The sequence below is a fragment of the Lindgomyces ingoldianus genome (assembly GCF_010093535.1).
Source record: "Lindgomyces ingoldianus strain ATCC 200398 unplaced genomic scaffold BDR25scaffold_80, whole genome shotgun sequence".
Taxonomy (NCBI): domain Eukaryota; kingdom Fungi; phylum Ascomycota; class Dothideomycetes; order Pleosporales; family Lindgomycetaceae; genus Lindgomyces; species Lindgomyces ingoldianus.
The window spans coordinates 91,762-106,903 of NW_022985241.1; the positions used below are offsets into that span (position 1 = coordinate 91,762).

Here is a 15,142-nt window from a genome sequence, read left to right on the forward strand (position 1 = left end):
TTTATTATACACATATTTAAAAAGTGCCTTACTTACTTTAACTAAAGCTATAAAAAATAATATTTTAGTGTAAAAAGTAAAAGTTAATTTTTTAACTAGTAAGTTAGCTATTTAACTTAATAAGCCTAGTAAATCTACTTCTTTAGTTAAGTGCACTTTTTAGAAATTACTAGTATGCTTATGCCTACTCTATATAAGGCGTGTTGTAGAGCTATTTATAAGCTCTAGCTTAAAAGTTAGCTTTAAGGTAATAAGTGCTATATGTTTATTAAAAACTATGTAAATTCTTAGTAACTTACTTAGTATACTTATTACTTATGTAGTTACTTCTACTTTTAAGTGCTAATCTTTTAGCTAGCTAACTTAAGTTTTAATAAAGTTTTTAGTTTTTACACTTTTAAGCTTACACTTTTAAAGCTTTTAAATTAGTATATTACTTTACTACTTATCTAGCTTTTAAAGTAAAAGCTTAAAGGCTTCTTTTACATTATAAATTTTACTTTACTTATTAAAATTTTTAAAAATTTTAGAGGCTTTTTTTTAAAAAATTAGCTTATTACTTTTATTTTTATAAAAGTGTGTCTTATTAAAAGCTATGTTTTTTATAGTAATTACTTAGTTAAGTAATAAGACTTATATTTTATAAATATTTAAAGCTTTATAGCTTATAAAATATTTTATATAGCTTTATAAAGTTACTTTAAAGCTTTACTTTTAACACTTAGCTACTTACTTCTTATTAAGTAGGTAAGTGTAACAGCTATATGTGTAAATCTTGCTCTAATTAGGCCTTAAATTAGCTATAGTACTTCTTACCTACTCTAGCTTATAATATTTAAAGTAGTTAGTAAACTATGTGTCTAAGACTTTATTTAGTAAGCATAAGCTATATACATGCAACAGGCTTATATTATATAGCTATGTTGCTGTGTCTACTACTTCTAGCTAGAGCTTTTTAGAGAGTCCTACACTGCTTTTTATTTTAATAGACTTTATAATTATTTTTTATTTAGCTTTTTTTATAGCTTTATTTAGCTTATAAGTGTATAGTAAAAAGCTTTTAATATTAATACTAGATTTCTTTAATTAAAGCTTATACCTTAACTTTCTATACTAAGGGAGCGTAGCAGTGTTATTATTTTACTATATTTTACTAATTTAAAGCTTATATTAATTAGACACTATACTTTTAAAGTTCTTTATTACTTTTTAGATTTCTAAAAGTGTTTTTACCTAAAGAAAGTATAAAAAGATTTTACTACTATATTTATTTTTAATAATTATTATCTATAGAGCTCTGCTGCGCTTTAATAGCATATTAAACATGTTCTATGCAATTCTCTAGAATAGGCAGGGAGCTTGCTCTTTTAGTCTTCTTAATATTGTAATAAGGTAGGCGCCCTACCTGCTAAGCTAATACTATACAACTTTCCCTACTGTACTAAAAGGTACGCATAAGAATACTTAAGCTAAGTATTCTTACATAGTATAATATATATATAGGTAATGCTAGAGTAAGCACAAGCACTAGCAGTTGTCTTTAGCCTAGCCTAAAGATTTATAAGCAAGAGAAGGCTACATAGTTAACTGTGCTAACCTTATTACAAATATAATCTACTTAGTATAGGTTGTTATGCAGTGCTTATAGCGTACTTACTTTATACTTATTATTTATACATTCCTTACGCTTTTAACTAGAGCCTATAAAGCTTTAAAGCCTAGGTGTCCTACATGCGCATGCTAGAGCTCTTCTAAGTCTAAGTATAAAAATGTAGTTTATAAGTGTTAGCAATTTAAAAGCACACTTTACACTAGTAAGTAAAAAAAAATAGCTTTATATTTAATAAATATAAAGTTATATTTTTAGTAAAGTGTTATAAGTACCTTATTCTTTTCTAGTGTGCTTATGCGCAGTGTATAGTTAAGTTTTAAATACTATAATTGTCTGTACGCAGCAGCAGCGTCGCGGCCTGGATACGAGCGATCACGCACGAGCAGGATCACGTATCTATGTCACATGATGCTCGTGCGCGAACCTCTGTGCGCGAACATCTAGATATCCCCCTTTTCCTCTGTACAGAGGAAAAACAAGAAGCAATTAACACTAGTTACCTAACACCCCTATGTAATGTTTACACTGTGCAAACCTCTCTGTCTTGTACGCATTTGCTAACACTAAGTGCTAGCTAGCAGAGAGTCTATTTAATACTAATTAGTAGTTTAAATACTATAAGAAAGAAAGCTTTTCTTATACTTTTCTATTTAAAAGTTTATATATAAAAAAAATTCTTTTCCTTACTACTTTAACTATAAATTAGTAAGAGTAAAGATAGAGTTTAATTTATATGTAAGTAGCTATAAATCTTTATTTAGTTACTTAAGCAAGAGTAAGAAACTTGTCTGTATAATACTATTTAAAGGTATTATATAAATAGTAGTGCTTATTTAATGCTAGAAGGTCTGTTTTATTTTTTTACACAAGGCTGTTTAGAGGCAGCGTACAACAAAAAGTAAGACAGCGCGCAACAACGCATAACTAACTACTATAAAGCAACAAGTAACACCAGCTCTATCTATAACTAGCTAGCATAATGTATTAACATATAACTAATACATACTTTTTATAGGCATTTTAGTAAAGACCTTAGCAAAGCAAATAAATATTAAAAATTAAGTAAATAAAATTAAACTATTAGATAACATACTTAAAAAAAAGCTTAATTTATACACAGCTAACTTAATTATAGAACTTTATGCATTAAGCGCAATAGATATATGTACACTTAAAAACTTTTAAGATAACTTTATAAAGTAAAAGCTTATACACTTTAAAGATCTTAGCTAACTATTTCTATAAAAACTAATTACTACTCTATAGAACAAAGGCATTAGCTTTAAAAAGGACATAATAAAAGCTACTACACTATATAGACTTATAAAAGAAGAACACATGTTTACTGTCTTACTAAAGTATTATATAAAACTATTATTACTATTACTAGCCTTAATGTAACAGAGGATGTCTCTGTATAAATTACCTACAGACCTAATACTTTCTCTATAATTAGTATAACTACCTTGTAATAGCTTACTGTATAAGAGCATAACTAGGTAGCTACATATTCCTGTAGCTATAGCTCTGCATAAGATTCCCTAAAGCTTATACCTACTATATATAATTTAATTACTGTATAATTTATACTAACTTCTACTTACATAAGATATTATAGTAGAGAACCTTACACCTAAGAAGGTTATATAATTCTAGAAGGCATAAAGAAAGAAGAATAACTACATAAAGTAACTATATAATATTTTAGCTAATAAGGCTATAGTATTTATTAAGCTCTGCTAACACCTTACTATTTTTAAGGCATTATATGTAAGCATCTTTTCTAATATTCTTAAAGGGCGCGCACACATATTCTACCTTTATAATATTAGTCTAGGATAATTATAGAAGTTACTGTATAAGCAGCTTAGTAATTACTTTAATACTAATATAAACTATAACTAGTATTAAACAAATTAGACAATAATAAGCTTTACATAAAGTAAGTAAAAAAACTTTATAAAAACTTTACATAAAGCTTTTAAAGCTATAATTAATAAACTTACTTTTATATAAAAAGCTCTTAGTTTATAATTCTAAAGTAAAATACTGCTTTACACTACTGTTATATAAGCATGCTAAGGGCAACTTAAACTTAAATAAGCAATGTTCTTAATTAAGCTTATATATAAGGCACTATACAGTAACCTCTATTTAGCACTTTAGGTTATAATTAATTAATAGAATAATACATTTATAAATAAATTCTAGAACATGTACTACACTAATAGGTAATATAGCTTACTATGTATATATAGCTATTAATAACATAAAAAAAGCTTAAAAAGATATAAAAGATTATTTAAACTATAGTTCTTTATATAATTAAAGTAATGCTTTGTCTATTATAAAAAAAAATGTTAGTTAATAAATTATTTTTATATAAATTAATTCTATGTAAAACACTAATATATTTTTTTATATAAAAAATTCTATAACAAGACACTAACATGTAAGAAAGTAAATATGTACATCTAAAAGTTTAAAAGTAAACTAAAGTAAAAAAAAAAAAGTTACATAATAATAATAACTTAAATAAAGAGAAAGGTAAAAAGATTATTAACTACTTTACTAATGCTACATTTCTTTACTGCGCGACTGCAGAGGACATCTATAGCCTAGAACCTAAAGGATACGCAGAATAGTTTATTCTTAAAGATTAATACTGTACAGTATACTAAGGTAAACTATAGAATACTAGCGCAGTAAGGATCTCTACTGTAGAGAAGTTATAACTTAAAGCATACCTGCAAGAATTCCCTTATATAAAAGTAGACTAAACACTAAAAAAGAAGAGTATTAGCTTTAAAAAATAAAAATTAATAGAATTAATTAGTACTATATAAATTACTAACCTAGTTAGTAACATAATGTATTACATTTTAGACACTTTAACACTGTTCCTACTGTCTCTAGCAGACGCAGACTAAATAGGTGTGTACTTTAACAATGTTCTAAATGTTATTGTACGCAAAAATAAAACTACTGTCCTTATTATATAAAAATAAAGACACTTTTTCTTTAATATTAGTAAGAAAGAATTTATGTCTTTCTTTACTAAATTAGAACTCTACTGCCTCTACTACTAATTTAGACACCCCTATATAAAGAGACTCTAGAAGATGCTAACTAGCGCTAGCTATAACATTAATGCTACAGTGCTAGAAGAGATTAAGAAGTTCTGCTACCTCTGCTAATTATATAACTAGGCTCTATAAAAATTTAAGTTTATAATTAAGAATAACACCTACTTTAACTATAAAGTTATTATTAATGTTATATAAATTAATAATAAGAATGTCTTACATGTTATTAATGTAAACATATTATTTTAGGCTGCTATATTCCTAAAATCTATGTCTGCACAAGATACCTAGAATGCACTGTGCAAATGCTAGATTAACACCTATTAAGAACCTCTAAACTATATTATGCATAACTCTAGTATAAACTTTGCTTTAGAAGATTTTTAAGCTTATATAAAGATTATAAGAGCTATATGCAGGCAGATGCCTGTAGAAGCACATTAGGCAGTTAGAAAAGTTAAGCGCGTGTACGCACCTCTCTAACAAGTGTTTAACATTCTAAAGACTAAGCTAGGTAACTGTGCAGATAATAAGGCTATCCTGCAGATAGCAGTTAAGGCTCTAAACAACACAGCTAGCCTACACAGTCTAGTACCTACGCTGCTAGTCTTTAAGGCATACCTAAGAATTAACCTAAACTTTTTACTATTACTAAACATTATTGCATAAGTAAGCGCTGTATAAAAGGTAATAAAAATACTTTAAAAAGACTATGTAAAAGTAAACATTAATTATGTAATTAACACTTATAATAGCTTTATAATATATAAAGTTCTTAACCTCCCCCTTAGCTTAAAGATTATAGCATAGAGAGAGAAAAAAGGCTAGACTAGCCTATATAAGATTAAGAGCATTAAAAGAAAAGATATTATTATTAAAAAAAAAAATAGCCTACTAAAGCTCTAATATACGCAGGTTAAACTATACTATAAAGAAAAAAAGAAAGACAACCTACTTATAATAGATAACCTAGATAAACTAATCCCTGTATAAAAAGATTCTTTAAAGAAGAGAAAAAGAGAACAGCTTTATAAAAATGTTATAAAGGCAGAACTAGAGCCTACTACAGACTAAGCCCCTTAGGATAGCAATGCTGCACTAGTGTAAAGGGAAGATATAGATACTAGAAGAAGTAAAAAGCAAAGAAAACCTGCATAAAGTCTAGACTAAGTATTTCTAACCTAAAAGAAAAAGGATAATTAGGCCTTATCTATTAAGCTTTATATAGACAGTGTAATTACTACACCTAAAAAACTATTTAAGAAATTAGACTATATAAAGATAGACACTTTAATTACTAATAGCACTTTTAAGGTTATAGTGTATAACTTAATAAAGTACAAAGGTTAGATTTTTAACCTCTGCCTTATATAAAAAGTAAAAGGCAAAATAACTTAACTATATAAGAAATCCTGCCTAGTGTTTGCTAGCTACTTAGATAAAAAGAAAAAAGAAATTTTTACCTAGTTACTAACTATCTAGAAGATAAGCTAGAGACTACTCTTAGCTATAAAAGCAAGCCTAAGAGCTACATACAGAATACATTTTAAACTATATAATATTATATAAGTATATATTTAATTAACAGATAAGCTTATGCGCACGCTGTATATAAAGCTACTAAAGGAGATGCGCTAGAGCTTTCTACTAAATATAATACTCTAGGTTATACAACTCTTATATAGAGCTACTAAATTAGGACTATATTAGTTTAAAACATATTATAACTACTATAAAAAAAAGCTGCGCATGCACATCTTTTTATATAACCCTTACCTTTTAATTACTAATAAAGAAGAGCACACTTTTAGTATTACTAGCCTATAGATAGATAACACTTTAAGCATTATAATAAAGAATTTTATATAAAAAAAAAAGAAAAAACTATAAAAAGTAAAGTTTTATATAAAAGGTAAAACTATTTTAGTAAAAAAGTAGCTTATTAAGTTTAATAGTAAAAAGATTAAACTTACATATAACATAGTAGTTTTTACTTAGAAAAGATAAGTAAGCTACTTTTATATAATTAACTTAGAGGACAAGAATGCTGCATAATAATATGTTAAGTAATATGTAAGAGAGGTATATATTACATTTATGTGTTAACTAGAGGTAGTATTTAATTTATTTATTACTGCACAAACTATAGACCTTTTACATAATAATATTAACACACTTAATGCATAAATCTAATAGTAGATAGATAATAGTAAGCGCAGTTTTACCTTTCTACTATTATAGCTTAATTATGTAAAGCTGTTTATCTTTATAAATAAATTATTTACTAATAATAAGAACCTTAGCTTATAGCTAGAATTCTTAATTATATTAAGTAATAAGGACTATATAGAGTAAAGTAACTACTTTAAAATACTAGGTAATATTATACACTAGAATTCTACTAAGTGTAAAAGAGTAACTAGGAGTGTTCTTACTAGTAAACTATATAGAATAGTTAAAAAGTTTAATAATGTAATTACTTTTAGTACAACTTTATAGTAAATTATATAAACGCTTAAACTACTACTAATCCTAGTAGTAATCTGCATAGATTTAAGGTTTTTGTATAATTACTTTATTAAGCTAGGCACTACTAGTAAAAAGTAACTTATAATTAACATTATGTTACTCTATAAATTATATAAGAAAAGGGAAATTACTAAGATAAAGTAAATTAATAGTAAAGACAACCTAGTAAATGTATGTATAAAGAAAACACTAAACTAAGCTTTTTAATTATTAGTCCTAACTAACTGCCTTTTTGTCTAGATAGAAGCATCTGTGGACTAGCTAGATTCTGTGCGCAAAGATGCCTTAGACTAACTAGACTAACAACGCCTTTATATAAAGCTTATTTCTCTTTGTTTTATTTTTTTTTTGTTATACATACTTATCTTTTTTATTATAAGGATCTGTTACTGTCAGCACTGTACAAAAAAAAAAAAAAAAAAGAGAAAAGAGCTAGGGGATTATACAGTAGAGCTTAGAAAGCTAAGAATAAAGAAAAGAAAAGCTATTTACATAGCACAACTAGCCTATTCTAACGCATAGCATTACTAAGGTAAGTCCTAATAAATAGGGTAGAGTAAAGGCAGAATGTAATTAGATAGACCTACATAAATAGAAGAGAGGTAACACGTACAGAAGGCAACTTTTTAGACAAAAAGAAAAGTTGCTAGTGTCTGTACGCAGCAGCAGCGTCGCGGCCTGGATACGAGCGATCACGCATGAGCAGGATCACGTATCTATGTCACATAATGCTTGTGCGTGAACCTCTGTGCGCAAACATCTAGATATCCCCCTTTTCCTCTGTACAGAGGAAAAATAAGAAGCAATTAACACTAGTTACCTAACACCCCTGTGCAATGTTTACACTGTGCAAACCTCTCTGTCTTGTACGCATTTGCTGACACTAAGTGCTAGCTAGCAGAGAGTCTATTCAACAATAATTCTTTTTTTTTAAATAAGCTTTTAAGATAATATTAACATAAAATCTTTTTACTATAATTACTTTTTATAGTGTAAGATCTTTTATGTGCTTTTTTTATACTTTATTTAATACTTTTTTAAGCTTTCTAGTTCCTGTTTTTTAGATTAAAAATAACTAAGTGCTAGCTTTTACTATGTGTAAACTTTAAGCTTTTTTAAATAACTTAAGTATAAGTAGCTTTATACTATTTACTAAGTGCGTAGCACTCTTATTATTTAGAATTATGCTTATAGAGAGTAGGTAAGTGTTAAAATTTATAGTTATATGTATTTTTAGTTTTACTAAAAGCGCTAAGTTAAGAAGTGTAGTAATAATACTTTTTTAGAAATGCTAGCTTATTTAATTCTTTAATAGCTTTTAAAGTAAAAAAGGCTTTATTTAAAATTATATAGCTTTTTTTAAGTAGTACAGCTTTTACTTTTTTATGCTACACTTACTTAAGCCTTTTAAAAATTTTCTAGTGTGTAGTTTTACTAAGCTTTTTTAGCTTTTTAGTAACTACTAATATAAGGTCTTTATAGTCTGCTGCTTTCTATAAATAAAAGAATTACTCTAAAGCTCTGCATAAGCATAGGTAGCCTAATTAGGCTAAAATAAATTAGGCTAAATTATTATTTAATTATTTACTAAGTGTTATAAATATACCTATGCCTTAGTTACTTATATATAAAAAGTGCTTTTAAAGCATTATTAAAAGGATCTTACTAATTTTTTAGATTATTAAAAGTTTTTTACTAAGTGCGCTAGCCTCTATAACCCTCTAGTGCATAGAGCGCGCCTAGTTTAGTGTAAGCTTTAGAGCTAGAGCATTTAGAAAGTCTTATGCAGCTAGCTAGCCTTTTATGTTAAGAATTTTATAAGTTTTTACTTTAGTATATAAAAAGTGCTACTACTAGTACTAAGCTTTTAAAGTTATAGTGCTATACTTTACTTTAGTAAAGTTAGCTTTATACTTTACTTATATAAAATTTTTTATGCTTATATTTATTAGTGCTAGCTTTTATTTTAAAGCTTATATAAGTGCTTATAAAGTAGATTAGTTTTTTAATATAAGCTATATTATTATAAGTTCTAGAAGCTTTAGTGCAATAGTTGCATTAACCTAGTTCTAAATTATCTAAAGATATGTTATATAAAAAGCCTAGTTACTTAAGTAAGCTTAGTACTTAGTAATATTAGTTTAGTACTATATATTAGCCTTTTCTAAGAGGTTCTTAGTAGTAATTACTTTAAGTGTAGGTATCTCTAGAGCGCTGTCTATAGAATTTAGAGTGTCTAGTCTACCTAGATTAATTATGTCCTATAGGTTTTTGCTAAGAGTATAGAACTAGAGCTAGATAAACTAGAGAGGCTAGCTTGCGTAGTCCTTAAGCTAGTACACTCCTGTTAAGAGAAGAGCATCTTAATTAGCTATAATATAGGCTTTAAAGGTAATAAAGATAAAAAAAGCTTCTAAATAGCTTTTACTAGCGCTATAGTTATATAAAAAGAATTGTCCTAGGTTCTTAAAGCGCTAGGCCTATAACTGTAGAGGATAAAATAGCCTAGCAGTAGCTATTTAGAAGATTAGATAAAGTAACTCTGCTATCTAAGAGAGCTAAAGGCTCTTCTTATATACACTAAGCTTCAGAACATAATATCTCCAGATCCTGAGCTGCGTCCCAGGCTCTAAGCCCCAGTCCCAGGCTCCGAGCCCCAGCCAAGGCTCTCAGTATACGCGACATAAAGTAATAGAGAAATAATGTTACTAAGGTTTATCTAAAAAAATTATAACTAACTAGTGCATCTAAAAGAGGAGATTCTGCTTAGCTTTTTATTCTACAAACTTGAATACATTAAGCAAAGCAAGCTCTGCTAAAAACTAGCCTAATAGAAATATAATAATATATAACGCAGGTTATGTTATAAATTATATAACAATAATTGTAGCTAAAAGAGGAGGTGTAAACTTAGTAACACTAAAAAAGCAACTAGAAGCTTTTTAGCAGCTAAACTAAAGAATAAAAGAACTAATAAAAGGCATAGATATTTTAGCTAGATTGTCTTTTTATAGTTATATGTAAATTACTACTAGATACTTAGATTGTTCTTTACTAAATAATTATTTAAGTCTTACTTACACACACACATGTACAAGTACAGAAGCTTAACACATTATTACTATCTCTTCTTAAACTATTGTTTGTTCCTAACGCACGATACACCCCCCCTGCCTAGTTAAAAAGAGAGACGGCATCACTTATCTCCTAAGGACTTGGTAGAGATAGGTAAAGGAAAACATAACACATAGAAGCTCTCTAGGGGGAGTCTAAGGCATGTTCTAGTCAATTGTGACAAGTTTACTAAGAATACTAAGCCCTATCTAGTGTTAAAATCTAATGTCAGGGCAGGGCTCCTCCCTACTCCACTATTACAACCAGAAAGGTGCGAATAATCAACGAACGGTTGAGTCGCGCGCAGAGCAGTATGTATACCCTTCGCGCGTAAGCGGTACTTGCAGGCCACCCTAGCAACTCCCAAGCTACCCCGTAGATCACACTACGGTTTTACAACTAAGCCCCATATAGTTTCATCTAAACCCTGAGACAACGCCACGTTTATCTAAGTATAGCTGTGCCGCAATAAGACGCTCCTGACTACCCCGCCGCCTCCTTCCCTAACATCACTGACATCATTCAGGGCCGCTCTCACTACAATGAAGAGGGCTTTCAAATACTTCCAATCCACACTTTCTAAGGCTAGCTGGAAGTGCTTCGCTAACATCTACTACTCGCGATGTCCATCTATGTGCCTCAAACGTCGTCTACGACTCTAGGAAAGGCATCACTCACCGCATCATCTTCGATACATCAACCACTAAGATATACGGCTACCCGTCTCGTGGCGGTGTCATCATGCTAGAGTGTTCCCCGCCCCCAGACTTTAATTTCCTGGTACTAGGCCGCGTGTATCCGCTCGTGTTCGAGTCTGGGGATTCCGAGGAATAAGATACATTTCGTTAGAGGCTGCTATTGCTGGGTGCGAGGTAGTGGGATTCGATGGCACGGTACTGGCTACCGAACAGTGAAGATTGTTCAGCTGGATGATAGCGATGAGCCGGAGCCGACGAAGCGGGAACGACACTAGGTCAGCGTAGCGCGGCCGAGCGCGGGACGGCTTATAGCCTCCGAATTCGACACAAACATGTGGGACGTCGAGAGCGAGAAAGAGCTCGTTCCTAATGATGTTGTGCAGTTCCGGCTGTGCACGAGCATCGATGGGGAGCCGAAGATCCTTAGGAATAGATTTCGAGGGAAGGAGTGGAGGGGTGTGGCAAGGCAATGCGTTTATCGGCGGTTGGAGGCAGAATGGAACTGGTGAGGTTGTAGAGTTCCAGAAGATATGGCGGGAGCCTTGAGGTGCATATATTTATGGTAGAAGCACCTAACCAACCCGCGGTAGGAATATCGGGATTCTCGTTAGGTCGCAGCTCTTAAAGGCTGCTGTCTCAGAGCATTAATCCCTTGATCCAGGGTCCTGCAGGAACGCTCTCGTTCGACAATCCTGCGATTCTAAGTGTCACAAATTTTTTTCCTCTCAATGTTATGCAAATGCTATATTGAATGTACACACCGCTGTTGGACTAACGATGTCTAAACGAAACCTGCCCAATAGCAACAACCTTATATCCGTCAGACCGGGCTGAATCTTCGTGCGCCCTTGGCTATGCGGCATGATTCTGCAGAATGACAACATGTCGTCCGGTGCTCCTATGAGTGTCGGTATACCTCACGTCGCAGGTAGTGAACGTGTATCATCGTGGACAACTACTTACGCAACTTTCCGTCCTTAATGATCCTTCTAACAAGGTCTGTGCGAGCCCTTCGAGCCCTTGCAGAGCGATAAGCAACGCAATTGGACGTCGAAAAGTTTGTGCCTCGAACAAAACATGTACGCTGGTATTAGCGGACTTCGCAACATTTCGCCCCATAAGCGCCAAGCTTGCGAGTTTCGCCTCAGCCTATGATTCGCTAGCTCCTTAGAAAACGATGACCTTGTGGCTGATCACCCATTAAGAACCCTTTCGGTCGAGCTTGCGATATGCGCTTCTGCCGAGGGCTTCAAAGGCCACAGCGCCTCGAGCCATGGAGCTGTACTTAATAAACACCCTCCTCTCAAACAAAAAATCACACACTATTCTTCTATCTTCCAAATTCGTTTTCTTAGCAGACTTGTTTCATCGAACACACAAAAAGAAAGCTATCAATCATTGCTACCAAGCCTCTGTTGTTTCGTTACCCCTACTCTCGAATCTTTCTTTGCGACATTTTGTTCGAGGAATCACAAAACCAGACAAACCCGAACTCTTCCCCGTAAAACCCAATTCTAAGCTAGTATATCCATCCAGTCATGTCCCGAGGGTTTGAAAGGCTTCCCTCTATCGATGCCGATGAACCTCGATACTATGGAAGTTCGTCTATAGACATGGCGGAGGAGAGACTGTCATACGATCAGTATCGCCATCGACGAATGACAGATAGCTCATCAAACGCGTCACTTGTGACCGGCAAGCCCAATACGCCAAAGGGGACTAAGGACGACGAGCACAAGTCAGCACCCCTCGGTAAATCAGTCAAGCAGTACTCGACGCTAGTCTGGTGGATGCTGGGCTTGTCTATCGCCATCCTGTACAGTGGCTACGATTCTGTCATTCTTGGAACACTCAACGCTGTGGACGCGTATCAGCGCGACTGGGGAGAGTGGATGTTTAACGATGACCCGAAGCCAGAGAAGGCGAAATGGGAATGGACCATTCCAGCGTTATGGCTCTCGCTTTGGGATGGAATAGGCCCGCTTGGTCAGATAGCCGGAACCGCACTCGGGGGCTGGCTTGTAGATCGAAGGGGTCGAAGGTTCTGCCTTATGGTGGGTAGCACTATCGGTATAGTCGCTATCCTAGAACTATTTTTCTCAAACAGGCCCGCGGACAAGGAGTGGAGGCGCATCATGCTCCTCATAGGCAAGGTCCTCCAAGGCTTTGGGCTTGGAATCATCAAGATTGGGACTATTACATACATGTCCGAAGTCACTCCTACAAAGCTGAAGGGTCCGATCATGTCTTTGATTCCCACCTTCACTCTTTTCGGGCAGTTTATCGGTGCCATCATCATTTATGTTGTCTCGGAAGATTTGAATCCCCGATCATACCTGATCGCTCTAGGATCTCAATGGGCAGTCGCCATTCCACCTTTCATAATGGCTTTCATCTTGCCCGAGTCCCCGGCTTACCTGCTCCTCAAGAATGATAAGAGCGGCGCTCTCACATCATTCAGGCGGCTCTTGGGCCCTAAGAATGATGCCAAGGCAGCGGTTGACATAATGGAACACACCATTGAAGAGGAGGCCAGGAATGCGGTCAGCGCTACGTATTGGGACTGCTTCAACGCCGCTAATCGCCGCCGGACCTTAATCGTTATGTTCGCAGGCTGTATCGAGTTCTTCTTTGGTCTATCGCTCCTATCATCCGTCAGCTATTTCCTCCAGCAAATGGATATGGAAAGCGGTAAAAGTATCCTTTTCCTGATCGGCGGAATTTTCATTGGTACCCTCGCCAATCTCGGTTCGTCCTGGACCATCAGTCACTTTGGACGTAGACAGCTGGTCACGACCTCGTTTCTCATCGCTGCCGGGCTGTGGGGTGTCATGGGTTTTGCAGGAATCAAACAGTTCCCTTGGACAGCTTGGCTCGCGGGAGGACTCTGCACAGCGATCATCATTGTCTGCGGTCTTGGGTGCTGGCCCGCATCCTACGCTATCCTTGGAGAGACGAGTTCTCTTCGTCTGCGCTCCAAGACTATGTCCCTTGGAAGCTTGATGAATAACCTGACTGGCATCCTGGCAAACTTCGTGCAGCCTTTCCTCTATAATCCGGATGCCTTAGACTTGGGCGCGAAAACCGGTTTCGCGTTTGCAGGATTAAGTCTGGTTGGCGCGACTTTCACGTATTTGTTTGTCCCGGAGCTGAAGGGGAGGAGTGCGCTTGAGATTGACAACTTCTTTGCGAAGGGAGTTCGGGCAATCGGGTCCACGAAATGGCGAGATACGCATGAGGAAGTACCGTTAGATGATACTAGATCGTAGATTCCACTTTTATGTTGTATGGGACTTGGTAGTGGTTAGAATGAAGAGGAAATCGATCGGAAAACAGATAAATTACTATATATACACTTCGAAACCTAACCGTTGTAGGCAGTGTCACTTTCAATCATGCTCCACGATGTTCCTAATCATCTACCTACCTGTCCTTTATGACCTTCAGTAGAATCATCATCTAAAGCAACTAACATATATCCTTCCCAGTCCCTGTCCGCTAGGCCTCCGCCGTCCGAGCCACGGCATCGTCTACAGTTCTACTCCATTCTCTATCCCAAATCTCTCCATAGCCGGCTTTCTAATATTTCCCTTGCCTGCATCCATGGCCACAGCCACCTCGAACCAGCCTGTTTTCGTTAGGTTCCACTTGGATCCGACCAGTATTGTGCCCGGGAGGTCGATTCCAGCCATTCCGCTATCGTGTGCTAGGATGAGTCTTCCTTGTCCTTGCCTATTAATAACTTAGCCATGCTGCCACTGCCCCTCGCCCACCACGCGCAAAACCCGTAGATTGTAGCTCCAGCAAGTCTCATGACTCCATCCATGTGTCGCACGTGTCTCACGCGATATCATACCCATGTACTGCACTATTCACTCATTAGGCATAGCTCCTATCTCGTACAGTATATAGTCAGCTTAGAGCTCTATCGAGCTCCTCAGACCTTACAATACACTCATTCCACCTTGTTTGGATCTCGATCCCTTGTCGAGTCGTTTGCCATATGTCCCCTCCTCAGCTCATGCAAGAGTTATGAGCCCGGAGTCGCGCTCCTGACTAGTCCTCTAGTCACCACTGCACAGTTAGCTTTTGCATCTAGCTTC

The 15,142-nt window shown here is 34.3% G+C and overlaps 2 protein-coding genes across 2 annotated transcripts; both read left to right on the plus strand.

Annotated features, from left to right (window-relative positions):
• Window positions 1-10,929: 10,929 nt before the first annotated feature.
• On the plus strand, window positions 10,930-11,573 carry BDR25DRAFT_386959 (uncharacterized protein; the record flags this gene model as incomplete). Its single annotated transcript, XM_033698035.1, has 2 exons — window positions 10,930-11,147; window positions 11,170-11,573. Coding segments are annotated over 2 exons (363 nt in total), but the record flags the coding sequence as incomplete, so codon positions are not given.
• Window positions 11,574-12,697: 1,124 nt separating this feature from the next.
• On the plus strand, window positions 12,698-14,308 carry BDR25DRAFT_248442 (MFS general substrate transporter; the record flags this gene model as incomplete). Its single annotated transcript, XM_033685974.1, has 1 exon — window positions 12,698-14,308. One exon carries the CDS (start codon window positions 12,698-12,700, stop codon window positions 14,306-14,308), a length of 1,611 nt encoding a protein of 536 aa, XP_033539476.1.
• Window positions 14,309-15,142: the final 834 nt, after the last annotated feature.